The 25,773-nt window shown below is 44.1% G+C and overlaps 2 protein-coding genes across 14 annotated transcripts in view; one reads left to right on the forward strand and one right to left on the reverse strand.

Annotated features, from left to right (window-relative positions):
* The window catches only part of nbeaa (neurobeachin a), a 168,979-nt gene that overhangs the window by 120,870 nt on the left and 22,336 nt on the right, over positions 1-25,773 (forward strand). For 8 of the 13 annotated variants that reach the window (XM_048984062.1, XM_048984064.1, XM_048984065.1 and 5 more), the window contains 5 exons: positions 1,651-1,797; positions 7,655-7,791; positions 24,999-25,116; positions 25,231-25,333; positions 25,580-25,695. In XM_048984062.1, coding sequence (XP_048840019.1) covers positions 1,651-1,797; positions 7,655-7,791; positions 24,999-25,116; positions 25,231-25,333; positions 25,580-25,695 — 621 coding nt within the window. Of the gene's footprint in view, positions 1-1,650; positions 1,798-2,647; positions 2,681-7,654; positions 7,792-24,998; positions 25,117-25,230; positions 25,334-25,579; positions 25,696-25,773 lie in introns of all 13 variants that reach the window. The other 5 variants (XM_048984060.1, XM_048984068.1, XM_048984059.1 and 2 more) reach the window with 1 other exon arrangement.
* LOC125713146 (putative nucleotidyltransferase MAB21L1) lies at positions 8,924-11,067 on the reverse strand. Its single transcript, XM_048984075.1, has one exon. It carries the CDS (start codon positions 10,525-10,527, stop codon positions 9,448-9,450), a length of 1,080 nt encoding a protein of 359 aa, XP_048840032.1. The 5' UTR covers positions 10,528-11,067; the 3' UTR covers positions 8,924-9,447.

Below are 25,773 nucleotides of genomic sequence, written 5' to 3' on the forward strand. Positions count from 1 at the left end.
CCCCCCCCAATAGCATGTTCAATATAAGTGTTGTATGTGTGTGTGTATCTGAGTGCGCGTCATTATGCTTAGGCTTTGTGATGATTGGTGATGTGGGCTTTGCTACTTCAAAGCCTCTCTCTTATAAATGCTTGAGTTTGCATTTACGTCTGTTTATTTAAAAGTATCATTTGTCGAAAACGAGCTACAAATTTGGCACATTGCAGGCATGCAGCTGTCAAGGAGCCAACTAGGCGTAAGTGACCAGTAAAGATCGCATGAGCTATGTAACGCATAACAAACATAACGAGAATCTGAAATTTAGACATTTTATGTTCTTTATTTCACACGTTTTTATCCGAACGGATTTGAACTGGCAACCTAATGATCAGTCCTAACCCTCTTAACCAATCGCCACTATTCTGATCAGATTTCGTCTGAAAATAGGAACTCTGCACATTCTCTGTGTAATCTCTACCCTGGGTCTGTGTTTGAATTTTTTCTCTCTGTGGGTGATATTGGTTAAAGATCATTTTTATTTGCCTAGTAACCTGCAGGAACGCCATAAATGCAAAACACAACAACAACAACAACAAATTTATTTTTATATAGCGCATTATCACAACATTACATTGTCTCAAAGCTTCTGAAAAAACACTGATGTGTATCCTTACCCGTCTTTGGTTGGGTGTTGGTTTTAGCCCCATATTCATATTACGGGGCCTTTTCATTTTACGACATGACAGTCTGCACCAGCTATTTGGGTCAGAGTAACATTTCCACAGATCTAATTTTCCTGCTTGAAAGTTTCCCTAACAGCAGTCTTACACAACCTCTTGTTTTCTCTGTTTCCGCAAGTTGAAGTTACAGTATGTGAGACTCATTTCCAAAATGTTGGAGCTTCTTCTATTTCATCTGATGAAACTGTTTGTGATCCATGTTCTTTTGGCAGGTTACAGTGTAGGTGGCTGTCAAAAAGAAAAAAATAAAAGCTGTTTAAGACAAGGAACATATTCCCCAGGCGCACTGGGGGTGTTTATAACTCTCTTATGAGGATTTTTTTTCTGTCAATTGTTCTACTCTGCAATTTTAATTTTTAAAGACAAAGGCATGCGGGTGCGGTGGATGAGCTGTGAGCTGTGCTGCAGTTAGTATTCCTGGTTCTTCTTTCATACATGCACTCATCTAATGGGCTCTGGAGACACCTGTCCAGACTATCGCCCCATTCAGCTCTTGATCCAGTAGCTACTCGGCCTCCCTAATATACACAAGATCCCACATAATAATTGGATCCCTAGGAGAATCTACGTTATTGGTGATTAAGGAGATGCATGAGAACATATAGTAATGCTTTATATTAAGTGCACCTTCATAATGGCTTTATAATGCATTCATAGTCACTTGTATTAGAACATTAATAAGGAGCATGTATTGTAAGTATGTGAAGGTGCACTTAATGGAAAGCGTGACCAAATATATTTGTGAGATGATTTCAGTTCTTATGTTCCTATAGACATGTTCTTATGATATTCTGTTGTCCCCCTAACCCCAAAGATCCACATGGGTTTTTCATTGGTGTAATAATGACCTATGTGATGCTTATACTCACTTTTGGTTTCATGCACTGTCCTGTGTCTGACTCAAAGTTTTCCTCCCTCCTGAATGCCGCAGGTTCTGAGGATGACGATGTAGTCCGGTCCAAGAAGGGCTTCCGCAGCCAGACAGTGGTCAACCAGAATCCGGATACAGAGCTTATGCTGGAAGGGGATGACGATGCTGTCAGTCTGCTGCAGGAAAAGGAGATGGACAATCTAGCAGGTGAGAGGTCCTACCCCAAACTAAAGATTTGTTCTATTCTAACTTCATACTCAACCCCCTGTAACAACACATTATGTAATAATAACACATTATGTAATAATGCAATAGAATGTAACAAATTGAATGATGCTGATGATGATGACGATAATAGTAATTATAATAGAGTAATGTTGCAATATAAAATTATAATGTATTCTATAAATTTGTTATATTCTGTCAAGTTATTACATAATGTGACATTATTACGTAATGTATTTTTACACAGTGTGTGACAGCACATTATGTAATAACATCGCATTATGTGATGAAAATGTGCTATATTTAAAGTTATTACATAATGAGGCATCTATGGCATAATGCGTTGTCACACACCCCTACAGTCTCTGAGACAGCTGCCCCACACTCCTTATTTCTCCCAGGTCCATACCACCTGGCATTACTTTGTATCTACTCAGCAGGCACCTATACTCTTTTTTGGGGACGCAGACTCAGGCTCCCTGGAGCAATAGGAGGGTTAGGGGCCCAACGGTGAAATCACTGTGAACCAGTGACCTGATTATGGACTGAGCATCCTGACACTTTGTGGCCCACAGTGCCCCCTCAAATTAGGCATGAAAAAACTCAATGTCCAACCTGCTAGGCTTTAAAATTTGGGTTTAAGCATGATGCATATGATAGTGGGCCTACAGTATTTGGGAGGCAGTTGGTGAGATAGTGTTGTCTATCCTAAATCAGCCAGTTCCTCATGGTCCTTGTTCTACAGCTACAGCCCCTGCTGGCTTCTCCCAGTTAGGCAGTGCCACTCTGATGTACTTCACAGTAACAGTATCTATTTGTTTTTTTGTTTTAGTGCCTTTTCGTCCACACGTGTTTATCTCCAGAGGCAAGTTATTTCTGTGTGTAAATGCACTAACATTTGGACAACAATCATTCTGTCCCCTAATTTAGAAACTGGACACTGAACATTTTGGAAATAAACTAACAATTTCAATCAAACAGTCCAATGTACTGTAGTATCTGGAAGTAATTGACCAGACCCCCTGATTTGCAGACATGATGTCTCAGGAGTCCAGATACTTCAGTCACGTTGATTAACTGATCCTGTTAATAGTTGAATATCCTGATCAACTAATCTGTTTAAAGCTAAATGATTTATCACCACTCATGATAGAAATCTCAGCCTCCGAAGACCAGACCACTGCTGAGAACATGTCACCAGAAACTAACAATTTTATTTGTTTGTTAATGAATTAATGTGGAATGAGCTGTTTCAGCCAGACTCTGAACCTCTTACACAGTTCCCAGGGAATTTAAATAATGAGGAGCCTTAGAAGTTCGTGGTAAAGAAACACCGATAAGCATTTGTACATAGTTATGTTCTGGATTTAGTGTTTTGGGATTTCACCAAACTTTTTTTCTGCGTTGCATTGCACGTGATTCATTTTCTCACCACCGGGAGCGCTGTGCTTCGGGTGACTGAAAAGGAAGTAATTCGTGGAATCACATTGGACGTCAAGGATCTGGGAATTGAGTGACTCGAGGATTACCTTAAATTTTGCCTCAGGGCTACGAAGACGCACGGCTCTGCTCTCGCCTGACATGAGGGAAGGAGCAGGGCAGCTGGGGAGTCACGGCAGAGTCTGGAAACAGGCACTTGAGAGAAGGAATCTGCAGCTGTGTGCTTGTGGACTCACTGTTTAGGGTCATGAGTGGGACAGTGAAGCCCTGTGACCGTGGCTGCGTGTTACACGTGTGCTTCTCTTCATCCTCTGCATGCAGAGCATTACTGGCACATCCCATAGTTTGTTCCTTTCTGCCGATGTGCAGGTTTTTTTGGGTATGGCTATGGAAAGTTGAGCCTCAGCCCAGCAGTATCATGCCAGTTTGGTTGCTTTCCTGGTTAACACTAATGATGGCTTGTTTGTATGTTAAACTCGAGCAGTGGATTCTAATCCAGTCCTAGGAGTCCTGCAGACAGTCTGTGGGTCCCCTGGGACCAAATTGGGAAACAGAACTAAAGGGCAGCCTCTTGTCTGAATGGCTGTGGTTATTTGACATTGCTCCTTCGTGCCTCCCTCTCAAATTCTTATCGGGATCCTGCAAACTCATTAAAACATATGGTGACTTTTAGCCATTAGCAACCTGTCCATACACTCGAATTTGTAGGTTACGCTTTTAAATACCATATCTATGATAAAAATTTCATTTTGATCAAAATGTCTTTCCAGTTCGTCACAGTGATGACTCATGGTCAGTAGCATTTAAGCGTTAACTAAATTTAAGTTGTAGCGTTAACTTCTATGTGCCATTCAGCAATGAGACGCTAAAACAGGCCTCTGTGGGCTTTCTAAGAGACATTCTGGGAGTTCTTCACTGACTTCATATTTTTGCAGTTCAGATACTCCAGCAAATCAGCAGAGTGATCCCACACATCAGGCTTTGTTGGTTTGCTTTACACATTTGGTCCAGGAGCTTGTCAGACTCTCCCGAAATCCTGCATGTAATGGAATGGAGGTTAAGGAGTCGGCAAGGTAAATGTACCTGGGTTAGATCCTGAGGGACCCACAGCATATTTCCTGGAGAACGGCACGAAATCTGAAATACTTTGCTTCGTCATTCACTGCATAAATTGGTGGAACATTTAAGCTTCTTTGGAGAAAACCAGCTTTAACATGTTATGACCCTGGTGACATTTTTAATGCTGTGATGCATCAAGTACAAAATGAAATGTTAGGAACACAGAATGTAAAGACGTATTTGGAATTTAATATGGCTGCTCTTTCACATTTAATTTTTCATATATTTTTAAAGAAACAGAAATAAAAAAATCTTTAAGACTAAATAGCCTTTTGCGGCCAAATTTGTTTAATAGTCCAGTTTGCCATAATGCCCGGCTCCCATTCCCAGTGCGGTTCTGTGGGCTCGCTGGTGGTACCGCTGCAGTGACTAATTGAAACGCTGCGGTCTGTTCTGCAGATGACTGTCATTTAACATGCGACTCTGTGGTGGAGAGGTACAGATCAGCACCTGTTTTGGCTAATTCCACTGTTTATCATGCTATCTTCTAATGGGGGCTGTGTGGGTAAGTGGGGGGTGAAACAATCCCCTCTTTCGAGTCCCAGGTTTTCGCCCCATGCCGGCTGACTTTACAACAGATGTCAAATGTAATTTAAGTAAATGTTATTGTGCGATCGTTTGGCGCATTTTCCTCGGTATGTTTCAATGAAAACGAAAAGTTGATTTTAACAGTAAATTGAATAATAACATTAGACATACCAATTTATGGATTATATGCAGATAGCTCTAGACCTATTACCATGTTTTATATTAAAATCATCTTGAAATGAGGATTAAACGCGGTTACAACAGCCCTGTGGTTGTATTAAAGTAATAAAGTAGGCTAACTTTTATTTTTTTAAGTACTCTATAATATCTGACACAATGACAAAAACGACTAAATTCGCATATTATTCCTGCTAGTAAAATGATCATATTCTGGTTTTATGTAAATAATAAGCCTACCATCGTTCACCGGGATTGAACCGTTTCTGGAACTCTTCGAAATCTATTTTAAAATTTGATCGCAGTGCGTCACACTCTAAAACTTCGATTTCAGTGCCTCTAGTGTTTTCATTTTTTTTTTTTATTTAAGTTCCGCAAACTGTTGTTATTTCAGCCAATTTCTTTTACAGATGTTTGTTTTTTTCGATTATGAAAAAAGTCATTTTAAAAAAATTACGATTATTTAGGCCTAGACTTTGGGTTGTTGGGGTTGCGTATTTTAACGACATTAAAGGTTCCTTAATTTCACGATTTTGCAGGTTATTTGTGCCAGATGGCTCATTTTCGGACGCAGATGAACAAAGCGCAGAATTTGGGACATCGAGGTTGATTTGTTAAATTCGGTGTTGACATTTTAATTGTATTTCCTAATTGTGAGAATCTTACCCAGATGCGATTATCACCTAATCCCTTTTAGGCGGATTAAATCCATTAAAATCATGCACTATTTGATACTGGCATGGAATCCCCGGAGCGGCCCCAGTTCTATGCACCTGAAACGCGTCGATGGATTAAACGGGAAGGGGAAGCTGAAACGCAAAATTTATTATAAGATATTAGTGGAATTGGCAAGTACAGAAACTTATATTTAAACGCTCACAGGAATTAGTCAGTAATATAAGTTGGTAAAATCGAAAAGCATGTACTGGGCCTACATGTGATCAAAATAAATAACATATTTAAACAAAATAAAAATAAACATTACCCGTTTAATTTGTCTTAAATGTTATAGATGCTTTAAATGGTTGATCGTTGTAGTTTTTTTCTGATGTGAAAATGTTTGTATTTGAATGAGGGAAAATATATATTTTTATGATCGAAGCGGTATTCATTTCACATTTCTTTTATTGATGTGTTTATCCTGAATTGTTGTATAAGATATTAGGCTATGTGATTTTTAAATCGACTGTAATCTTATCTGATAACATTGGACTTTTATAAAATGGGCCCTTTCATCTTCTATTAAATAAGATATTTAGCTGTTTAATAATTAATCGTACAAAGCTTTAGTTGAAAAAGACTGTGGAAGCCGCAAGAGAACGTCTGCCCATCACGGTAATACGAGAAAGATCTGTGGAAGGGGACGGGGACGTGCACAACGCCGCCGCGAAGGACTCCTACGGGATTTGTAACCCAAACCCGCTTGTAATTTAGCAAACGTTCCGGGTTTTAATGATTGTGTAACCTACAAAAAGAGACAAGTTTGCTCTTAAAAGTCTAGATCGATAAATACACTAATTTTAAGATGCACATAACGATTATTTTGTATGTATCTCTATTGTTTAGTGCAGCAAGGCAGAAGACTGAGGGTTAAAGAGGGTATAATCAACAGGGAATAGTCATCAAATGACGGCTGTCGTTAGCATGCTGGGTACGGCACAAAACGTCGTAACTTACTATTATTAAAGCGCATAGTTAGATTCTTTACTATTCAGTGACCGAAGTGCTTGTAACACATTGCAGCAGCGAGGGCGCTGTAAATTTGGTCGATGCCCTGTATGATTTAGGGGGTCCACACGTGGGCAGTGGACCTTAAACATGCCAACAGTATCGGGGTTGGTGGCCCAGAATGAACTTTTGTTATGCGGTTCAGGATTCCTGGCCCCCTGAAGTAGTGGAAAAACTGTTACTGTGTAGTAACAGTTTATCAGAAAGTGGAAAATATTTACGTATGCTGCCTTAATAGTGCACAGATAGTGTAACATATTCGCGTTAAATATTCACAATATAGACTTAGCGTAGCCCACGAGCCAAACGGGCATGGATTTTTTTCCATAAAGTTGAAATCTGTTGGGAAAATGCAATGTTCAAAGACTTAAGAACGTATTTGTTAGTTTTATTGCGCTTCACCAATTGTATTTCAGTCGTAAAATATTTATAGCCACAAAGTATGAAATTATAAAGTATCAAGTATAATTATTATACCTGATATACAATAGGGTGTTCCTTATGAATGAATAAACTTGTTTCATGCGAGGTAGCTTAACTGTCTTTTAATTGTGACTTTGTTGATTCTTAGAACATCAATGATGAATATAGTCCCGTTATATTAGGACCTATTGTTCTGTCGAACTTTGAATTTCAGTTGTTACTCTGCTGCAGAGTTGTTCTCGTATAGCCTTTTCATGTGTATAACTTATTCTAGACCTTTTTTATATTCTTTTTATTGTATCTATATTTAGAACATTTATCATTTCTTTAAAATTTATTAACGCAGAGTTAATTGCATACGTTCTTACAGCCATATTGCAGGCGTGCGCACTATCTTACTCAATTTTGCCCTGTCACTTTCCAGGGCCCGTAGTCCTCAGCACCCCTGCTCAGCTTGTGGCCCCGGTCGTAGTAGCTCGCGGCACGCTTTCCATCACCACAACCGAGATCTATTTCGAGGTGGACGAAGATGACCCCGCATTCAAGAAGATCGACGCAAAAGTAAGTGTCTTTAAGTGTCTTCGCTGCATTTTTCTCCCGTCACCTAATGCAGTTGTGTTGAAATTATTTTTGTTTTGTACTTGAGCGACGTATATGCTGAAGATATCCTTCCGTTCCCGGTGATTCATTATACATTTACTGTGAAGGTGTTGACAGCCTGTGCAAAAACATCAATCTCGAATAAATAGAATGGTTCCAATGCAGTCAGCCCTAATAAACAAGGTTAATAAATGCGATGACCTGTATATTTTACTGTATCGTAATAAATATGAGTAATATAGGCCTGAACAACAACCTCTCTGGCGAGCAGAAATAACGGCGTAGCTGTCTCGGGGGACCGCACGCGCATAATAATCTTTCTGGATTTACGAAAACGGGACGCGCGAGCTAGTGCGACTGTTTTAAGTACTGTCTGTATGTGTTGATGACCGGCTGACACCTGTAGGGAACTGGAACAAGTCATTACTTTGTGTGTATTTTCACTTGCACAGAAAAAAGAAGTTAGACGGAAATGAAAAATAATAGCACGTCTGCTTAATGGGCTCATCGCATATTCGATTATGCCTACGGAATTTTTACAGGAAAAATCAGCATATTTTGATTTGTCCTTTTTCTTAAAATATTTCTCTAATTAAAATACAGGCTACATTCATTATTTAGGTGTTCAGTATTAAAATAATAGATTAAGTAGGATTTTCGTAATATTTGAAAATGATTTTCTTGTATTTCTATAAAACTCTAGGCATGTGTCGTAATATGTGTGGTTCTACTCAGGTCTGAGAATGTTAGAATTGAATTTACCAGTATTAACTTTACTCCTATGCTTAAGTAAAAAATAAAACATTAACTTAATTTTGCGCGATAAACAGACACACACAACTAAAAGTGTGATTTTTGTTTAATCAGCAAAGCAATTTTAATATCGATTTCGGACACAAGTAATACTTTTATTTGTTTTTAAATAAATTCAAATACAGAAAATGTAAGAAAATCACAATGTAATATTCCAGTGCATTTCAAGTGCATTTTTTTTTACCAAATATTAAATTGTACTATATTCAGACATAATCATATAAACAGACAAATTCATGTTCGAATATATTTAAATAAAATTTCAAGTATATTCATGGAATGTTATAGCTTTAGTATAGAAATGTAAACTCTTAAGCACTTTTGAAGGACAATGTAGGCGAAGTTAAAAATATTATTATTACTTTATATTGATTTAATGTCAACTATAAAACGGTTTAAATAGCGAATATTTAAATTCAATGTATGGACCACAAAACATCCACCATTTTAAACAACTGGAACACAATCTATGCTATTAAGAATACGGTATAAACTGAATCATTCCGAAATTGTCAAAAGGTTTTGTACAAAGAAAATAAGCGTGTGGAGACCGGGAATGGCGACATCGATAATAACCCATCACTTAGAATATGCTTGCAGTAACCGTGGTTGGTTTTATCTGGACAAAAAAATGTTAAATCTTTTTGTAATCCACGGATGATCTGTTTGGCTCACTTAACGTTACTAACAGAAATATTGGCAAAATAATTCCCTGCTATCAGTTGAAAATACGCAGGCCTCAAGACATACCGACTGATGTACGCGGGCGCGTCTTCTGCTTTTTAAAAAGACTTTTATTTCAGTTTAGAGTTTTTCCAGGCTTTTGGGGTTGGTGAGTATTTCCCTCGCCAATCTCCACGTCTGTTTAGCTGCGTTTTCGAGGGCTGAAGTTGGTTTGCCTTGGAATAGGTCTAAATTTGGCAGAAAGTAATGCGGGCACTTCCGACACTGCAGGCACGAAATGAGCTGTAAGAGAATACCGTTTAGGCGGTCGCCCAGGCAGTTCTCGTCCCAGTCCGATTCCCGGGGGTGCTTTTCACACTCATACGACACCAGCGTTTTCATGTGATAGTTATTGAGCGGCTGTCCTGGAAGTTCAAGGTGACGGTCGCGCAGAGTCTTAAGAACGGACAGACACTTCTTCCGACACCCTCCAAGGATTAGACGGTTCTCTGCTTCGGCAAACTGCAAAACCCAGGCATCGCTTTCGGCCGAGCTCTGCTTCCCATTTATAGAGTAGCATTCCTTGGATAAAAGGTTGAAGCCTTCGGCTTTGACCTCTGCCACCCTGTTTGGTCCCGGCCATGGGATGTGGGGCAGAGGCCAGTGCGCAGCGCTACGCGGCCATATTCCGGTGCACTTGAAAGCCGGGGTGATCTGCACTACGTATCTGTCTCTGATCCGCAATTTTACCTCGCTGGTGTCAGCCACCATCTTGACGACGTCCCTGTAGCTGCATTTATCCACTGCTTGCGCCACAAGGGTCTGAAACCTGGACCGGATCTTACGGGCCGAAAGATACCCCGAGGCGGTGATGAACTCGACCCAGAGGGACATGCTCCGCTTTCGGCCGTCGCTGAGCTTCAGCACCGCGCAGCCTGGAAGCGAGCCGTCATCCACGAAGTTGAAGACTCCCATTTGATTTAAATAAAGGACTACCTCAAATTCAGTCGGCGAAATGACCTCCAGACCTTCGTAACGGTTCTCAATTTCATTTAGGGAGCTGATGAAACGGGGCTCCTGAACTTCCACCTCCTTCAGGACGTCCGACACCACCTTGCATACTTCCCTGATTGTCTTTGAGATCGCGGCTTTCCGAGACAGGCATTTTTCGTTATAATATTTGTTCAGGTGATACACCAGCTTGGCCTGAGCCGCTATCATGTTTGGACAGAGATCCGGATTGTACACCGGAGTCTCGCAGTAATTTGTGGGATCCAACGCGGCTGTTGCGCTCTGGGGCCAATGTTAGAGAACAAAGTAAAAAAAAAAACAAAAAAAAACAGTCTTTAAAATAAAATCAAACCTACTCAGATCGCGCTCGCTGTAAATTCCTCATCAGCCTCTACCACAGACAGCCTTTAAAGGTAAATCCTTTCTGAGTTGCGGTAATTAGAAGTTAATCACGAGGCGACAAGAATCGCAACTGGACCTATACATAATTTGAAGTAGTGGAAAAACAGCCTTTCCTTCCTGTTTTGTTTATATGATCTGTGCTTACCGCTCTGCTACTTGGTGGAGGAAGAGCATCGCGCTCGTGCTTGCGCTCGTGGTGCTGTTTAAAAGCGGCGACGAGCGCCAGCAAGATTATTAAGGGAGGGGTACTGCAGGAGGAGCCCAATCGGCTTCGCATTCGTCATTGCGTGTAGTTTATCGACCGCCAAATTAATAATTTCTCTCGATACATAATCACTGTTAAGGAGAGGGATGCATCAATCCGCGTGAACACACTCAAGCAATTTGACGAGCGGCAGTTCAAGCGTGTGTTTGCGGATGCGGAGCAGCGTAATTATACACTATATGTGGTGTAATTTATGAGACGGTCTGACTTACGTGCAGAATTTTCGGAAATTCTTTACCCCGATGTTATAGTAAAAGTATTCTTTTTTTGTTTTGCTTTTGATTAAACATTTAAAATTTCACCTTATATGTGTTAATTATTATAGAAACATTCGTTTAACAGGTATGTAGGTTAGAAATCCAGTTTGTTGTGGTAATGGGCGTTTTAAAATTCTTCATTAGCATTTATTTTCTGACGTTTCAGGTATCGTTTTTAAAGATTTAAATTTTTTTATTTTATTGTAAGGTTTTAATGATTTTTGTTATGTAAACATTATTTTTTAAAACAAAACCACACATTTGCAAGTATTGCTTTAATTGTTATATGGGTTGTGTTGTGTAATCCAGTAACTTGTCTACGCTTAAATCATATATGATAGCCTTTATTTTCTGCCTTTTGGCACCGAAATATTCACTGTCTGATTGTGAAGAAGTGACACAGCACTTGTGTTTAACTTCTCAGTTATAGTAGCTGCTACTTCATACTGTTTTGTTTTATTTATAATCTGTTTTGTGTTTTTATCTTGAGGTGTAGAGGGCAGTTTTCATTTTGCGGTCTTCACTGGTTAAAATAAAATAGTTTATCTACAGTTCACAAAATACAAAAGGCACAGACACAATAAAATACTGTCCCTGTCTTGTAAGTATAAATTGGTTTATTGGATCACAATTAGTCAGAACCATCATCACTGTACTTTTACTCGTAAACCTCATTTATAGATCTATGTAAAATTACTTGTACAACAGTTAGTGTAAGATATATGTTTGTCTGCCTACATTATTCAAATAACCATTTCCTAAGATGTCTGATTATTAGAATATTTCATAAATTTCGTTATTAAACGTAGGCTGGTTCTCCCGGTGTTCATTGTAATACCGATTATTGTTAGTTTGTGCGTCGTCTTTTTTAACAACAAAGAATAGGCCTACCTTAAGAAAGTCGGCTCGTTGTTCAGATTCAAATATCTTATTATAAGATGCACTTACATTTAACCACAATTCTAATCTGAGCACGTCGTGATAAATTGTACCTTTTAAGATTTTTAAGATAAAATTGTACCTTTACGGTTTGTTGGTATTTGTTTTTCCTAGAGAAAGCTTTTAGCAGTTATGTGCTCTTATTCGCACACAGAAAACGATAAAATTATATTTTTTTTATTTGTTTTTTTCCTTATTATTGTAATGTGAAGAAACCATATTATGAGAATCTGTACATGTTAAATACTGCTTTCTAATGTCTAATATTATTCATTATGTTGTAATAATGTTCATATGAAAAATGCACGGTCAGGCACATCGAAAAACACCCCCCGAAAACCACCCCCCGTTTTCGAACACTGGAACGTGGTTTGATCCCGGTTTTGGATTGTTGTGTGGGTATCCGTCATAGCCACTAAAGAATGGGGTTGGGGGGGGGGGGGTGGCGGTATTGCCCCCCCTTCTCATTTTGCGCGGTTTAATTTATCCTCATTATTTTAACAATTTTCTCTAGTGTATGTCTGTTATTGGCTAAAGCGCCAGAAAGCTGAGCAGAAACGGAAGGCGGGTGTGTCCTCTAAGGCAGTTTGGACACATTTTAATTTGCTTTGTTCCAATGAATAATTGTTACTTAGTGTGACTGACTGTATTCTGCCACGATCTAATGCTTCATAAAGCAGTCTCTGGTTTCTCTTGAGACTCGTAGATTCCACAAAGACAAAACATCAGACTCAGACTGCCGCACTGTAAATACACGCTCGTAACCAAAAATATTGGTATTTTGCTTTTTTTCCCCTTGGCTTGCTTTTGGGGGTTGATTTAGGTTTTTACTCTACATAGAAATAACAGTAAAAGGTTTACTTCTCTCCCTCTTCATTCCACAAACTGATTTTCACTGATTTTGTCGTCTCTGCATTCTCAGCAGGTAACATCTTTTATTAGATCCAGACCAGGTTGGATGTCCAGTATCTGTTTCAGACGCTGATATCTGATAAATGCTCTGCATGTCTCCCAATGCCAGGCCTGCACCCCCCCTCCCCCGCCCCCACTATGGGGAACCTTTATCCCCCTTCCTCCTGACCTCCTCCTCCTCCTCCCTCGTCATGATAAAGACACGTGCATTTTTTGTGCGTTTTTTTGTTCCAGTCCTCGGCTGGATTTCAAAAACTCTTGATCTTAGAGTTACTGCTAATCACATCTGCAGCCTCTTGGGTTTGGGTCCAAGAAGACCAAGGATTTCTGAAGGCATTTATGAGACGCTAACATTAAATCTGGCCTCAGGAGAATTTAGAATCGTGGAATATCTACGTTGAGCCTGTATGGATCGACAGTCACCTGTAAATCTTTTTTCTTTTTTAAAATGATGAAATGTTTTAGTTAATAATTAATAAGTTAATAACGACCAAAAAAGATCCTATTCGTGGGTCAGGGGGCAGAATTTCGCCTGAGATTTGGAACCACAACTCTTCAGTGTTGGTCCAACGAAGCTCTGGCAATCATTAAAATAAAGACTTGATTTGGGTTTGGATGGTGCGTTTAAGGCTGTGTCCCAAGTTCTGCCGTACTTTAGACTCGCATATTATGCCCATCAGAGATGAAGGACGTGTCATTATCACTCTCCAAAAAGCAGGAACTGGCGTCAGGAACCCTCACTCATGGTCTTTAGCTATCCTAGATAATAGGGCTCTGCCATACCACTCACCCTCTTCCCTTAGCTGTCTTCATACCGGATGGCAAATTGGGGCAGTTCTGCCTTCACAGCTCACCTTTCTGGGGGATGTCATCACCTCCACACTGCACACTGGACCGCAGAAGGCTGCAGACAGCAGCACGTGGATCATCCGCGGGGTCAAAGTGCCGATTACCGGCTTGCTGATAACGATCTCATGTGTGGTGTGATTATTTTAAAGCTGCTTTCCTAATGCTGTGAAAGAATGTGGTTCAGGTGCGTCTGGTGGATTTTGTGAAAGCAAATCCGCTTGTTCTGAAGATCTGTGCTGTCACCGCTGAAGTGGGACACTGGAGGGTGCGGGATTAAACTTTTCACCCCCAGCCGCATGCACTTTTCTATATGCTCACAGTTTTTGTGCATTGCTTGTTATTTTCTTTCTTTTATTCTTTTTCTTTTCGCACCCGTGAGCTGGGCAGTGATCAGAGTGGCTGATGAAATCCATGGTAATGTAAATAAATAGCTAAAATGATAAAGGTGGTGGGCAGATTTTCCTCTGGTTCTTACCTGTTCTGTAGAGATGACTTCTCTCTGCTCAGTAAGGGCTGAGAGTCACAGAAATGCCGCCTGGGGGGGGCATGGTAACCAAGCGAAAGTCTTTTGTCGTCTCCTCCATGTGTGTGAGGCTGCTGCGGCCCTCCATTCTCATCCCACCCTTGTTTTGTTTTTAATTTGCCGCCGGCGAGGTCCTTGTGTGTCCCTGCGCTTTGGGGGTCGTCCTGTGACAGCTTCCCTAAGCACTTCACTGCTCCATTGTCTCAGTGCCAGAATCGAAGCGATTGTGTGAAAGTATGAAAGAGTCCCCATAGACGGGGTGATTAATCTGTGTCTCTGGGAAGGACTGTTTAAACCACCATCATTTACCTGCCTGAGGAGGGAGCGTGGGGACCGTCCATTCATTTCTATGGGAAAAACCATAATCCCAATCACGACACTCTTAACCCCCACCCAGCCCTAACCTTAACCATAAGCAACCAACCAAAATACAAGAAAGACTTTTGGCATTTTTACTTTTTTGATTGCATTCACAGATTTTTATAAAACTGAGGTTATCCAAATGGGGACCTGAGGAAGTATCCCCAAAAGTAGGGAAATTTCAGGTTTTAGTACACTGGGGACAATTTGGTCCTCAAATGTGATCTCTGCAACACCCCCCCCCCCCCCCCACACACACACAGTCTTCTTAGTTGCTGCTGTGATTGCTATGGCTTGAATTTGCATGTAAGTAGAAGGGATAGGATAACCAGTGTTCTTGGCTAGATGCCAGGGTGTGTGTGCGTGTGTGTCGGTGTGTCTGTGTGTGTGTGTGTCTGTGTGTGTGCACGTGCTCGCAGATGAGTCCAAATGAAAGGTGACTGCTTCATGATTGCTGGTCCTCAGGATCAGAGATGCTTAGTGGCAACTGTCGTTGCCGGAGGTAATGATGACAAATGCTTCTCTATGCAAATTTTCTTAGCGGGCAGGCACTGGGGGAGGGGTGAAGCAGGATGAAGGCTGAGGCTTTGCAGCAGAGAGATTTTGGGTATCTTCAGACAGTCCCATGTGTGTTGTGGGAAAAAATCGAAAGCTGGGTTTAAATGGGATTAATAAGATTGTGTATTTCGTAATCTTCCCCTTGGGTACCGTATTGAAGAATATGTGTTGCTGCCCTGTTCTGGCTGTTGATTTTGGAGTAATTCATAATTCATGTAATTTCATGTCATTTTAAAATGCAAAAGAATCTGAGGCTTAATTGTCTGTGGCATGTGCCAAAGAAGTTTTGGATCATCACAGACAAGCACATACGAAGGAACAAGGAATGAGCAGGGCTGTAAAACGAGGCAGGGAACGAGGAGCATGCGTGTCACGAATGTTAGCGAGTTGCTAATGCTGGGTTTGTGTGAAGGCAAATGTTTGAACAATATCTGCATTCAGGTCTCATTCATTTACACGTTGATTTTAGAGATGCTCCTTGACTTGCGGTGGGGTGACATTCCGATGAACTCATCATACGTTGAAAATATCGTAAAAGGAATATGAATATAATATGATATGACACACTTTGGTATGTCAAGTCAAGTGGCTTTTATTGTCGTTCTAACCATATGCAGTAATACAGCACATAGTGAAAGAGACAGCGTTCCTCCAGGACCATGGTGCTACATATAACACTACATCGACACAGGACTACATGTAACACGACATCGACACAGGACTACATGTAACACGACATCGACACAGGACTACATGTAACACTACATCGACACAGGACTGCATATAACACCACATCGACACAGGACTACATGTAACACGACATCGACACAGGACTACATGTAACACTACATCGACACAGGACTGCATATAACACATCGACACAGGACTACATGTAACACCACATCGACGCAGGGCTACATGTAACACCACATCGACGCGGGGCTACATGTAACACCACATCGACGCGGGGCTACATGTAACACCACATCGACGCGGGGCTACATGTAACACCACATCGACGCAGGGCTACATGTAACACGACATCGACGCAGGGCAACATGTAACACCACATCGACGCAGGGCTACATGTAACACCACATCGACGCAGGGCTACATGTAACACCACATCGACGCAGGGCTACATGTAACACCACATCGACGCAGGGCTACATGTAACACCACATCGACGCAGGGCTACATGTAACACGACATCGACGCAGGACTACATGTAACACGACATCGACGCAGGACTACATAAAGGGCAAGTATGCAAAAAGTGCAGACATTGCAAAAACAGTGCGACGTGAGACAATGCAATAGAAGAGATAGAAGAGATGATAGTAGATAAGACAGGCTAAATGTAAAGTGCAACAGTACAATGGGTTGTGCAAAGTTATTTGGGTAGTGGACTGTATAAAGGTGTGTGTGTGTGTGTGTGTGTGTGTGCGTGTGTGTATCATTCCTGTCTCTGATTGTTCAGTAGTCTGACGGGTTGTCGGAAGAAACTTTGTAGACGTAATGGGCTTGGTAAAGTTTGGTTAAACAGAAAAAAGCACCTTATACACTGATACATTGTTAAACTCTGTATGGGATGTTTTCGGAAGCATGGCTGGGTGGATGCTGCCATGGCTGGGTGGATGCTGCCATCGCTGGGTGGGTGCTGCCATGGCTGGGTGGATGCTGCCATCGCTGGGTGGATGCTGCCATCGCTGGGTGGGTGCTGCCATGGCTGGGTGGATGCTGCCATCGCTGGGTGGATGCTGCCATGGCTGGGTGGATGCTGCCATCGCTGGGTGGATGCTGCCATCGCTGGGTGGATGCTGCCATCGCTGGGTGGATGCTGCCATAAATGTACTTCACATTTATGTCTCAACATTGTAACGTGAGGAGCATCTGTATTTAGCAGGTTCCTTTATAAAACAAAAGTGAGACAAATGGCGTATTACAAACATCCGCCTGTCGAGGAGTCGATTGGGCATAAGAGCAGATAGGCTGAGCTTCCAGTGAAATGCCCAGGTACGAGTGTAAGCAGTATTGGGGCAGGAGCTACGCAATGCCTTCCAATAAAGCAAGTATAGATTTCTCACAGGTCAAACTACGAGGTTTTTTCTCTTTTTAATATAAAGAAATCTGAAAACAGCTTGTCTGGGCTAGTTGATCTGCCTCCTCTTTGTTCTGAATTTGAAACGTTTGTCTCTGTTACAGAAGCACTATCAGCGGTGGGCCTGACGCAAACCTGACTGTTACCTGCGACTGTTCCAAAAGAAATGTAACGGATTTGCAAATCTTTTTTTGTTTGTTTGTTTTTTTCGGTCTTATTTATTTATTTATTTATTGCTGGGGCTGTTCTAGCCCACTGATCCGTAACAAAGCGCTCACCTCATTTCAGTAGCAGTCGTGCTCATTTAATTGTCTGCCCTCCTTTTGAGAGCCGCGCCTGTAACAAGCATGTCGGAGAGCAGTCCTTCAGCAGCCGGGCGTAAATCTGATTTTACTGACTGTGTCGAGGGTCTGGGCCAGTGAAAAGAGCAGAGAAAACAGACACACACACGCAAGCCTATTGGCCCCATTTCCCTAATTTGTTGCTTGAGTGGCTCTTGAAAGGAGTCCCGGCTTGAACAAAGGCTTCGCCTTTTGTGTGCGGTTCCTGCTCCATCTGTGTCATCTGCTGGTCTGTGCTGTGGGGTGCTGACCCCCCCTGCCCCCCCCCGCCACGCCCTGTCATGCCTGCTGGCCGTTTTATGGACTCTCTGCAGTAGCGGTGGGAGTTCATGAACAGGGTGCTCTCGCCCCATTGTGTGCCCTGGGCAGCTGGTGTGTGTGCGGCTGAGGGCGGGACCTGGCATGTAGGGGGAGGAGCCTCATTAATTAGGCCACTGAGGCCTGGCTTGTTTGCTCTATGATTTGCAGGCCCACACTGCTGCCTCCCTGTTCTTTTACCTCCGTCTGCAGGATGGGTGTTCTATGGATGGGTAATCAGTCACACACGTGCTGCTCATTATCAGCGGCTGCTTGTTGTGTGAGCGAATGGGATGTGGGATGGTCCATGGCCCCGCCCACTCGTCTCCTGCACCTGCCACTCCTCCCCCTCGTCAGTCAACTTGGTGGCATTGATGAAAAGTTTGATGGGAGGAGGTGGTGGGTTTTAAATTGGGAGTAAAATAAATTGTGTGAGTGAAACCCGATTTGTTATGGGGCCGAAGTAAATGCGGGCGTCTCTGACTGGAGTTTAAGTATGTGCTCTGGGTGACACGGCATCACACGACAGACAGGAGTATCAGAATGGCTGATTTGTGGCTCATTTTGGGGCAGCCCTCTGGACAGAACTGTAATGCGTGTTCAGCCCATAATTCGGAAGGGGTCCGGTTTGGCACTCCTTTGGGGAAGACTGGGTCATGTTCGGGGCCTTGGTTCTAGTTTACCGCAGACCGGCTTGGGCTTTGTGGACCTTCAGAGGCTGCAGCGTTTCTCCCTGATTCCCATGATGTGGTTTATTGTCACTGTGCACGTGAGGAGTGGGATGGAGAGGTAGAGCGCAGCCAGGAGCAGATGGATGCTGCATGGGACTGGGAAGAGTGGGGTCTGTCAGGTCCACAAACCTCGCGAATCAACATGGCGTCCCCGTGTTACTATTACCGAGAGCTGGTCCAGTACTTAGAGGAAGGTTGCAGTCGTATCCAGAAAGGGTCGTTGAATATGTGGGTTATCACTGCTAATTAGATTACTAATTAGAGGACTGATTGGCTGAAGAGTCCTCACACCTGGGTTTGACCAGCTAACCTAAGGGTTACCCCAAAAACACACCATCCCTTTGCAGATCACATTACACTGCCCTGTCTTGGAGTTCTGCCCGCTGAGAGTATAAGACAGTCAATCAGAAAAGACAAGGCTTGCCTGGTTGGTTATACCCAAATAAGAAATGAGTTGAAATCTAAACCAGTATTTTGTTCAGTTTTCTACTTGCCCCTATGCTCTTTCTGAAGGGCAATAGAAGAAGCGGGTCTGGCAGAACAGGGAGGTGCAGGCTGAGCAGAACGGCTAACTTGCAGTGACTGAATGCCACATGAGGCAGGGCTGTGACCCTGTGACTGCTGGTATGGCTTCTGCTCTCCTTTCATCTTCACGTTCCTCAGTTAAACAGTCAGCGCTCATTTTGTCTTGTTCTGTAGCTTTCTGCTGGCCTTTCAATCCCCCCCACTCCCCGCTCTCCCCCCCCCACTCCCCGCTCTCCCTCCCCCCACTCTCACTTTGCTACGGTTTGCCTGCAGGCTATGAACTAATTTCGGATCCTATAATTGCATCGCATTCTCCACCTGTCTGCTATTAATCCTCCATTCACACCCCCCAACATAATTAGGTATTATCATGATTGTTGTTATTAGCCCCCCTCCCGCAAGTTTTGCAATTAACTTGATTGATCTTCTTGCAATAGATGTCTGTATATTTGTTTGTTTATCCTGAAGGTCTGCAGGCATAGGTAGTGTGCGCGGGGCCGGATTATTCCTATTTAATGGCAGGTTGACCTCCTTGTAAACATTGACACAGCTGTGGGCATATTGGCGCAATGATATATACTGTTGCCTTTTTGCCAGTGGTACAACAGAATTCTCCAGTGTCGAATTCACCAGTATGCTGCATGCTGCTTAAATGCTGTTGGGATTGATGAGTAATTGTCCCATTAGGAGATGCTGAGAGTTCTAACCAGAGTCTATCTGAGATTATGTAATTTGCTATTGCAGTGTATAGATGTGATGCATAACAGTCATCTGGGATGCTGACTGTACACATAATACACTCTCCCAGCAAGTTTTAAAACATTTCCTGTTCATAGCTATTCTTAGACACTTCAGCTCAATGGAAAGGCAAGATGAAATGCATTTTAGGTCCTAAGGAGGGTGCATCTGCAGGGCAGTTGCAGCCAACTTGATATCCAGGCCTTATTTGAGGCCTCACCTGTTACTCGCTTGTTGGTGCCAAAGTGTGGCTCTCTCGGTGTCCCGTTAATTCTCATTCACTCTCTTGTGAAATGGCTGATCTGAAACGAGACGCTGGAGTTTGCACTTGGTGTACCGATCTTTGTGTTTGTTAACAGGGCAAACGTCTTTTGGATCGGACTTATGACTCTGCCACAGTCCCGCCGCTGTCCTGTGTCATCCAGCCCAGAGAGAGGCTGCTTTCGCATGCCACCTGCGAAAGGGGTGGGGTCACACCTCCAATTTTGCCACTGAATTTGCAGCTCGGAGCTTTGTAGCTGAATTGCAGTGGAGGCGTTAATTTGACATGATGGCAGCAGATCCTGCAGATCTTCTCCAGCCCCTCACCCTGTTGGTTTATTTCGCTCTCCATGCCTCCACCTGAATCTTAGATCACCGTACTTCCTGACGACAGCCAAGGGGGCGGAGGCCGGTTACATAGCGGGGAATCACATTGTGGTCATTTTAACTTAATTTGGCAGGTATAAACAAGCAAACGAATGGCAGTATAGTCGTTTTCCACCTCCCTGAACGAATGTAGCGAGTTATTACTGATGTAGTTGGTGGCAACCTTTAATTTCTCCGCCCAGTGGGTTAGGAAATTCGGCTGAGCAGTGATAGAAGATGAATGCAGTCTGAAATGTCGTGGGATGAAATAGAAGGAGCTTTGGTTTAAATTGTGCTGCTTGCTTGATGGAATTCAGTGGAATACAGACCTCAGACCCTTGGCCACGGTCTAGGCAGTGTGCTCTCATTCCTATGGGACTCTCAACTTAAGCGAAATAGACTCCTCCCACTGCCGGCTGGCAGTTGGCCAGTGGTTCCTGTAAATGCTCTGAAGCTGTTTCTGTTATTCAGGGATGGGGGGTTATTTTACTCTGCTATAATATTCACTTCACCACTAGCAAGGGGTCGAGTTTTTTATATGGTTAATTTGACAAAGAAGAGAGTACTAATTAGGTCACCAGCACTCATGGAGGCTGCTTGGATTGCGTGTGATTGGCCAGATTAGTCAGCATCTCCCACTTGGGATCATTAAAGTGTCTGTATCTGTTTATCTATCGAGCCACACGGCAGTTCCTTGGTAAGGGGATTGATCTGGTTTGCTCTCGTCTGGGATGTGATCCGTGCCCTTTCTGAGAGCGTTCAGTCCAACCTCCTGAGGTGTGCTGGTTAGCACTGGTACCTATTGGCCAATCATGGGCAGCGTGGCATTTATGGCTTAATCGGTTCGCCTCAGGTTAGGGGTGGCGAGTTAAAGCCCCTCCCACTTTTCCATGTTTGTGCTGGTCACCAACACCCATGACAGATGAGCTCCAGGGAAACGGGGAAAAAAAGCACTCCAGTGATTCCTACCGGCTTCTTTTTGCCGGTGTCTATGATCTTTATGGACCGCCTATGGGGGGGGTTCCAGATGATATACTGCTGACGGCAGGAAGAATTATGAGAGGGAGAGGAGTCTGTAACATATTGAGCCGTTTCTTGTGGACAAAAGGGTAATGGATGGCAGTGTCAGTATTACATTCTCGTGGAAGGCAGAGTCAAAACAAAAGGGATGGGGGGAATTAATGAAAGACCAGTGAGACTCATTGGCTTTGAGGAGCTCGCCGAGCCGCTGCCATCTCTCTACCGTGCGCGATCTCACCAGCGTTCGCAGTGGCTGGCCTGAGAGCTGACAGTCTGAGGAAGCACGCCGGGTTCCGGTGCCTGAAATGGACCTCTTAACCAGTTTGGTTCTGTAGTTATGCAGCTGTCAGTGTATTATGATGACGATGGTGGTGATGATGATGATGATGATGATGATGATGATGATGATGGGCATAAGTCATGTTGTTGCAAGCAGCAATTTCAGGCCTATTGTAAACCCTGTAACCCTACTCAGTGGCTTCACTTCCAGGGCTGAAGGTAGACCACTCAGGTAGACCGCAATGGCTTTGCGTGAGGGACGACTGCAACCTCCCCCCCCCCACTCCAATATCAGCCACAGTGACAGGCTAGTGTGACTGTTACCCTGCTGGGGGCTGAATTATCCAGCTGTTTGGCCCGTCTCGGGGGGGGGGGGGGGCTGTACTGGAGGCACTATTCATTCCTCTGACACGCTTGACTGCTCTCGGACAGCACCAGTAGAGGGGTACCTTAAATTGCACAGGGGGGTTGTGTTATGGTGAGGGGGCTTTTCTTAATGCCCACCAGAAAATGAGATTTTCATCCCATCCATTGTGGTCTGTCTGACCTCCACTGTGACCAAGCAGGGAAAAACACCCACCAAGGCACTTTTAGGCAGCAGGTGAAGGCCACACATTTTCAGAGTTTTAATCGCTTATGTATATATTGGGGAACTATCCTGTAGTGGGTATCCTGACATTGTTTAAAGGGCAGTGTTTATGTACAGCACTAGCATGCATGTGAGTCATATTCCGGGACAGAGGTACGCTAAGCAGTCAGGCCCTATAACGTCACAAAAGCTGCACACAGCGGTGAATGGACATCAGTAAAGCCAGTAGGTCAAAAATGGCGCGTTACATGCTGTGAGAGGTGTGAACGTGCCAGTGGAACTCATTAAAATTCACATTTTTTTCAGTATTGTATTTAAGGCTGAATGTTTTTGTTATTTTGCCCTAATAAACAACTCCCAGACCCTGACCTCTGGCCACTATGCTCACATAAAGGCTTTACTGTGACATTTATCCCCTGTTCATGTGCATTTTTCCCCCTATATTGCTGCTGAATGGGCTTGCTCTTGTCTTCATACCTCCTCGCTGTGCTTAAGTCCATTTCCTCTCAACACTCAGACAAGATCCCTCTTCTCTGGATCAGCTGCTTCTGTTCAGTGTCCAGCCCGGACTCGCGCATGCAGTACGCTCGCATGCTTAGGCCCATTTACGCTGAATCGCTGCCCGCTTTTGCGCTGCATGCTGAGCGTACAGCACCAGTCCTGCCACTGGGACGTAGCCTTGCAGCCTGGGTGCTGCTTGTCTGGCTGCCTGAGCTTCCACAGTGAGTATGATGTTACTTTAGTTTGGATGGAAATGAAACAGTGTATGAGATCAGCAGGAAGGCATCCTGACTGTGGCTCCGCTGCTGGGAATGTGTCCTCGGGAAGCTTGCCTTCTCCCATCTTTCAGCATGGAGGGGTGGGGGAGTAGCCAGCCCCCACCCCCAAATCCCCTTACAAGCCCATAGAACTCCCCTAGACTACTGTAAGCTTTCACCACCATTTATCCTGGAGGTGCTGGATGACCAGCATAACCCCTCTGTGTTATGGCCTCTTTTAGTAGCAAGTACAATCCAACTACCCCCCCCCCCCCAAAAAAAAAACAAAAAAGAACATCATCCGACCCCCATTCAGTTGTCCTGCAGGAACTCCATCTCCCAGGGTAGAAACAGATACCACTTGCCATACTTTACAGCGGGACTTTGTGACCCACAGGGGCAGCTCGCAGAGAGATCTGTTCTGTAATGCGCTCTTGGACACAGCGCCTTGATCCCTGGAACTTAATTAGAACCTGATGCTTGGGGTAAGGTTAACCAGCTGTACGCTGGGGGGGGGCACCTGTAGGCCAAACCTTGACTTTCACTTTGCGTTGTCTTGATGAGAGTTATACTCCGTCAGAGCCCAGATCTCCTGTCCTCTTGTGGCCATTGCAGCCATTTGAGCAGGAGCATTTTGGCTTGGTGCAATAACACCAGCATTTCTGACCCGTAACACACCAGGGACGAGGTCTAACCCCAGACTAAGGAAAACCAGGAGTTTGTGCATCTACGTCTCAGCACTATGATTAAGTCTGATGAACTGTCATTTGACGATAGGGAAAGAAGTTAATTCACTCTTTTCTCTGAGAGATTGTGTCTATGTATTGGGGGGGGGGGGTTGTACAGCACCACCCCCTCCCCTTGAAGCTGCAGTCAGGAAGCCATGTAGCTTCCTAATGACCCCGCGCCTCGTCCCGTCACATCACATTTTTGTCGTGCACCGATTTTGCTGGTAATGATTTATTCATTTGCATGTGTGTATGTGTGGGGTACAGTGCAGAATGAAGAGGTACAGGCAATATGTCGGATCAGCCTCGTGTAACAAGGAATTCTGTCCAAGATGTCGACAACTGTGAGCGATGGCAGTTGACTAATACTCCTCCGCCCCTCCGCCCCCTCCTCTCCGCACGCTCACTGTCTGCCTCTCTGCCGGAGTCACAGAGATTTGCACCTTGTTAAAACTCGGGAACCGCGCCATCACCATGGTCGCCGTGCCGACGGAGCCTGAAAACTTGGCTGAGAGCAGGGGTCAGTTAAAAGCAATTTTTAAAAAATGAGGTCCAGGTCATCTGCTTCTCAGAGCCCCCTCCTCAGTATCGCATTACTGCCAGCATAACTGAAGTTGAAAAGAATGCTGCTTTTGAGTAACTGCTAAGAGTCTAACTGCGGGTTTAGATAAACATATGGTCTGAGTGATGGTAATCACGCAGTAATCATGGCTAATTTCGCTGAAATCCGATCGCCGGCCGGGGCGACCACGTGTCAAACGGCGCTCACTTCACTCCGGTGAAGAGTCAGAAGGCTATTCGTGTTTCGCGTTCCCCGCCTGGCATTGGGGTCGGAACGCGGCGGACATGGCACCGACGGTCCCCCTGTGCTTGCCTCCGCAGGTCTTGGCGTACTCCGAGGGCCTGCATGGCAAGTGGATGTTCAGCGAGATCCGGGCAGTCTTCTCCCGCCGCTACCTGCTGCAGAACACCGCCCTGGAGGTCTTTATGGCCAACAGAAGTAAGAGAATCTGGTCTACACCCTCCACTCTTGTGGTCATTGGTGTCAGTTTTTGCACTATGACTAACTATCCTTGGTCTACCCCCCCCCCCCCCCCCCCCCCCCCCGCCCCAGCTTCAGTGATGTTCAACTTCCCAGACCAGGCCACGGTAAAGAAGGTGGTCTACAGCCTACCGAGGGTGGGTGTAGGGACCAGCTACGGCCTTCCCCAAGCCAGGTGGGGTATACTGGACGCAAACCTATTAAAATCCACTCTGTGAGCTTGTATCAGTGGGCATTTGTATCAGGCTCTGCCTAAAACAAGAGACCCACAGCACGTGAATATAGCATCATCTATTCTTGCGTATGTGTTCTGCATTTTCCCTGTAACGTACCCCTGCTGTCCCACTATCGCGTCCTCTGGCCAACCGAGAAGGCGTGGCTTGGGGGCGATGCTGGTCTGACTGTCCCTCCTCCCCCACAGACGGATTTCTTTAGCCACCCCGCGGCAGCTCTTTAAGTCCTCCAACATGACCCAGCGTTGGCAGAGGCGAGAGATTTCCAACTTTGAGTATCTCATGTTCCTCAACACCATTGCAGGTGAGTGTGGTCCCTTCCCACCCCAGTGTGTGCGCATGCCTGTGTGATTGATTCCCTTCCGCGTGTGCCGTCCCCAGG

The sequence above is a fragment of the Brienomyrus brachyistius genome, chromosome 18, assembly GCF_023856365.1.
Source record: "Brienomyrus brachyistius isolate T26 chromosome 18, BBRACH_0.4, whole genome shotgun sequence".
Lineage (NCBI taxonomy): Eukaryota > Metazoa > Chordata > Actinopteri > Osteoglossiformes > Mormyridae > Brienomyrus > Brienomyrus brachyistius.

Bases quoted from the DNA above. Each gene is read 5' to 3' on its own strand.
- LOC125713146 (XM_048984075.1), bottom strand. From the start codon at position 10,527: ATGATAGCGGCTCAGGCCAAGCTGGTGTATCACCTGAACAAATATTAT.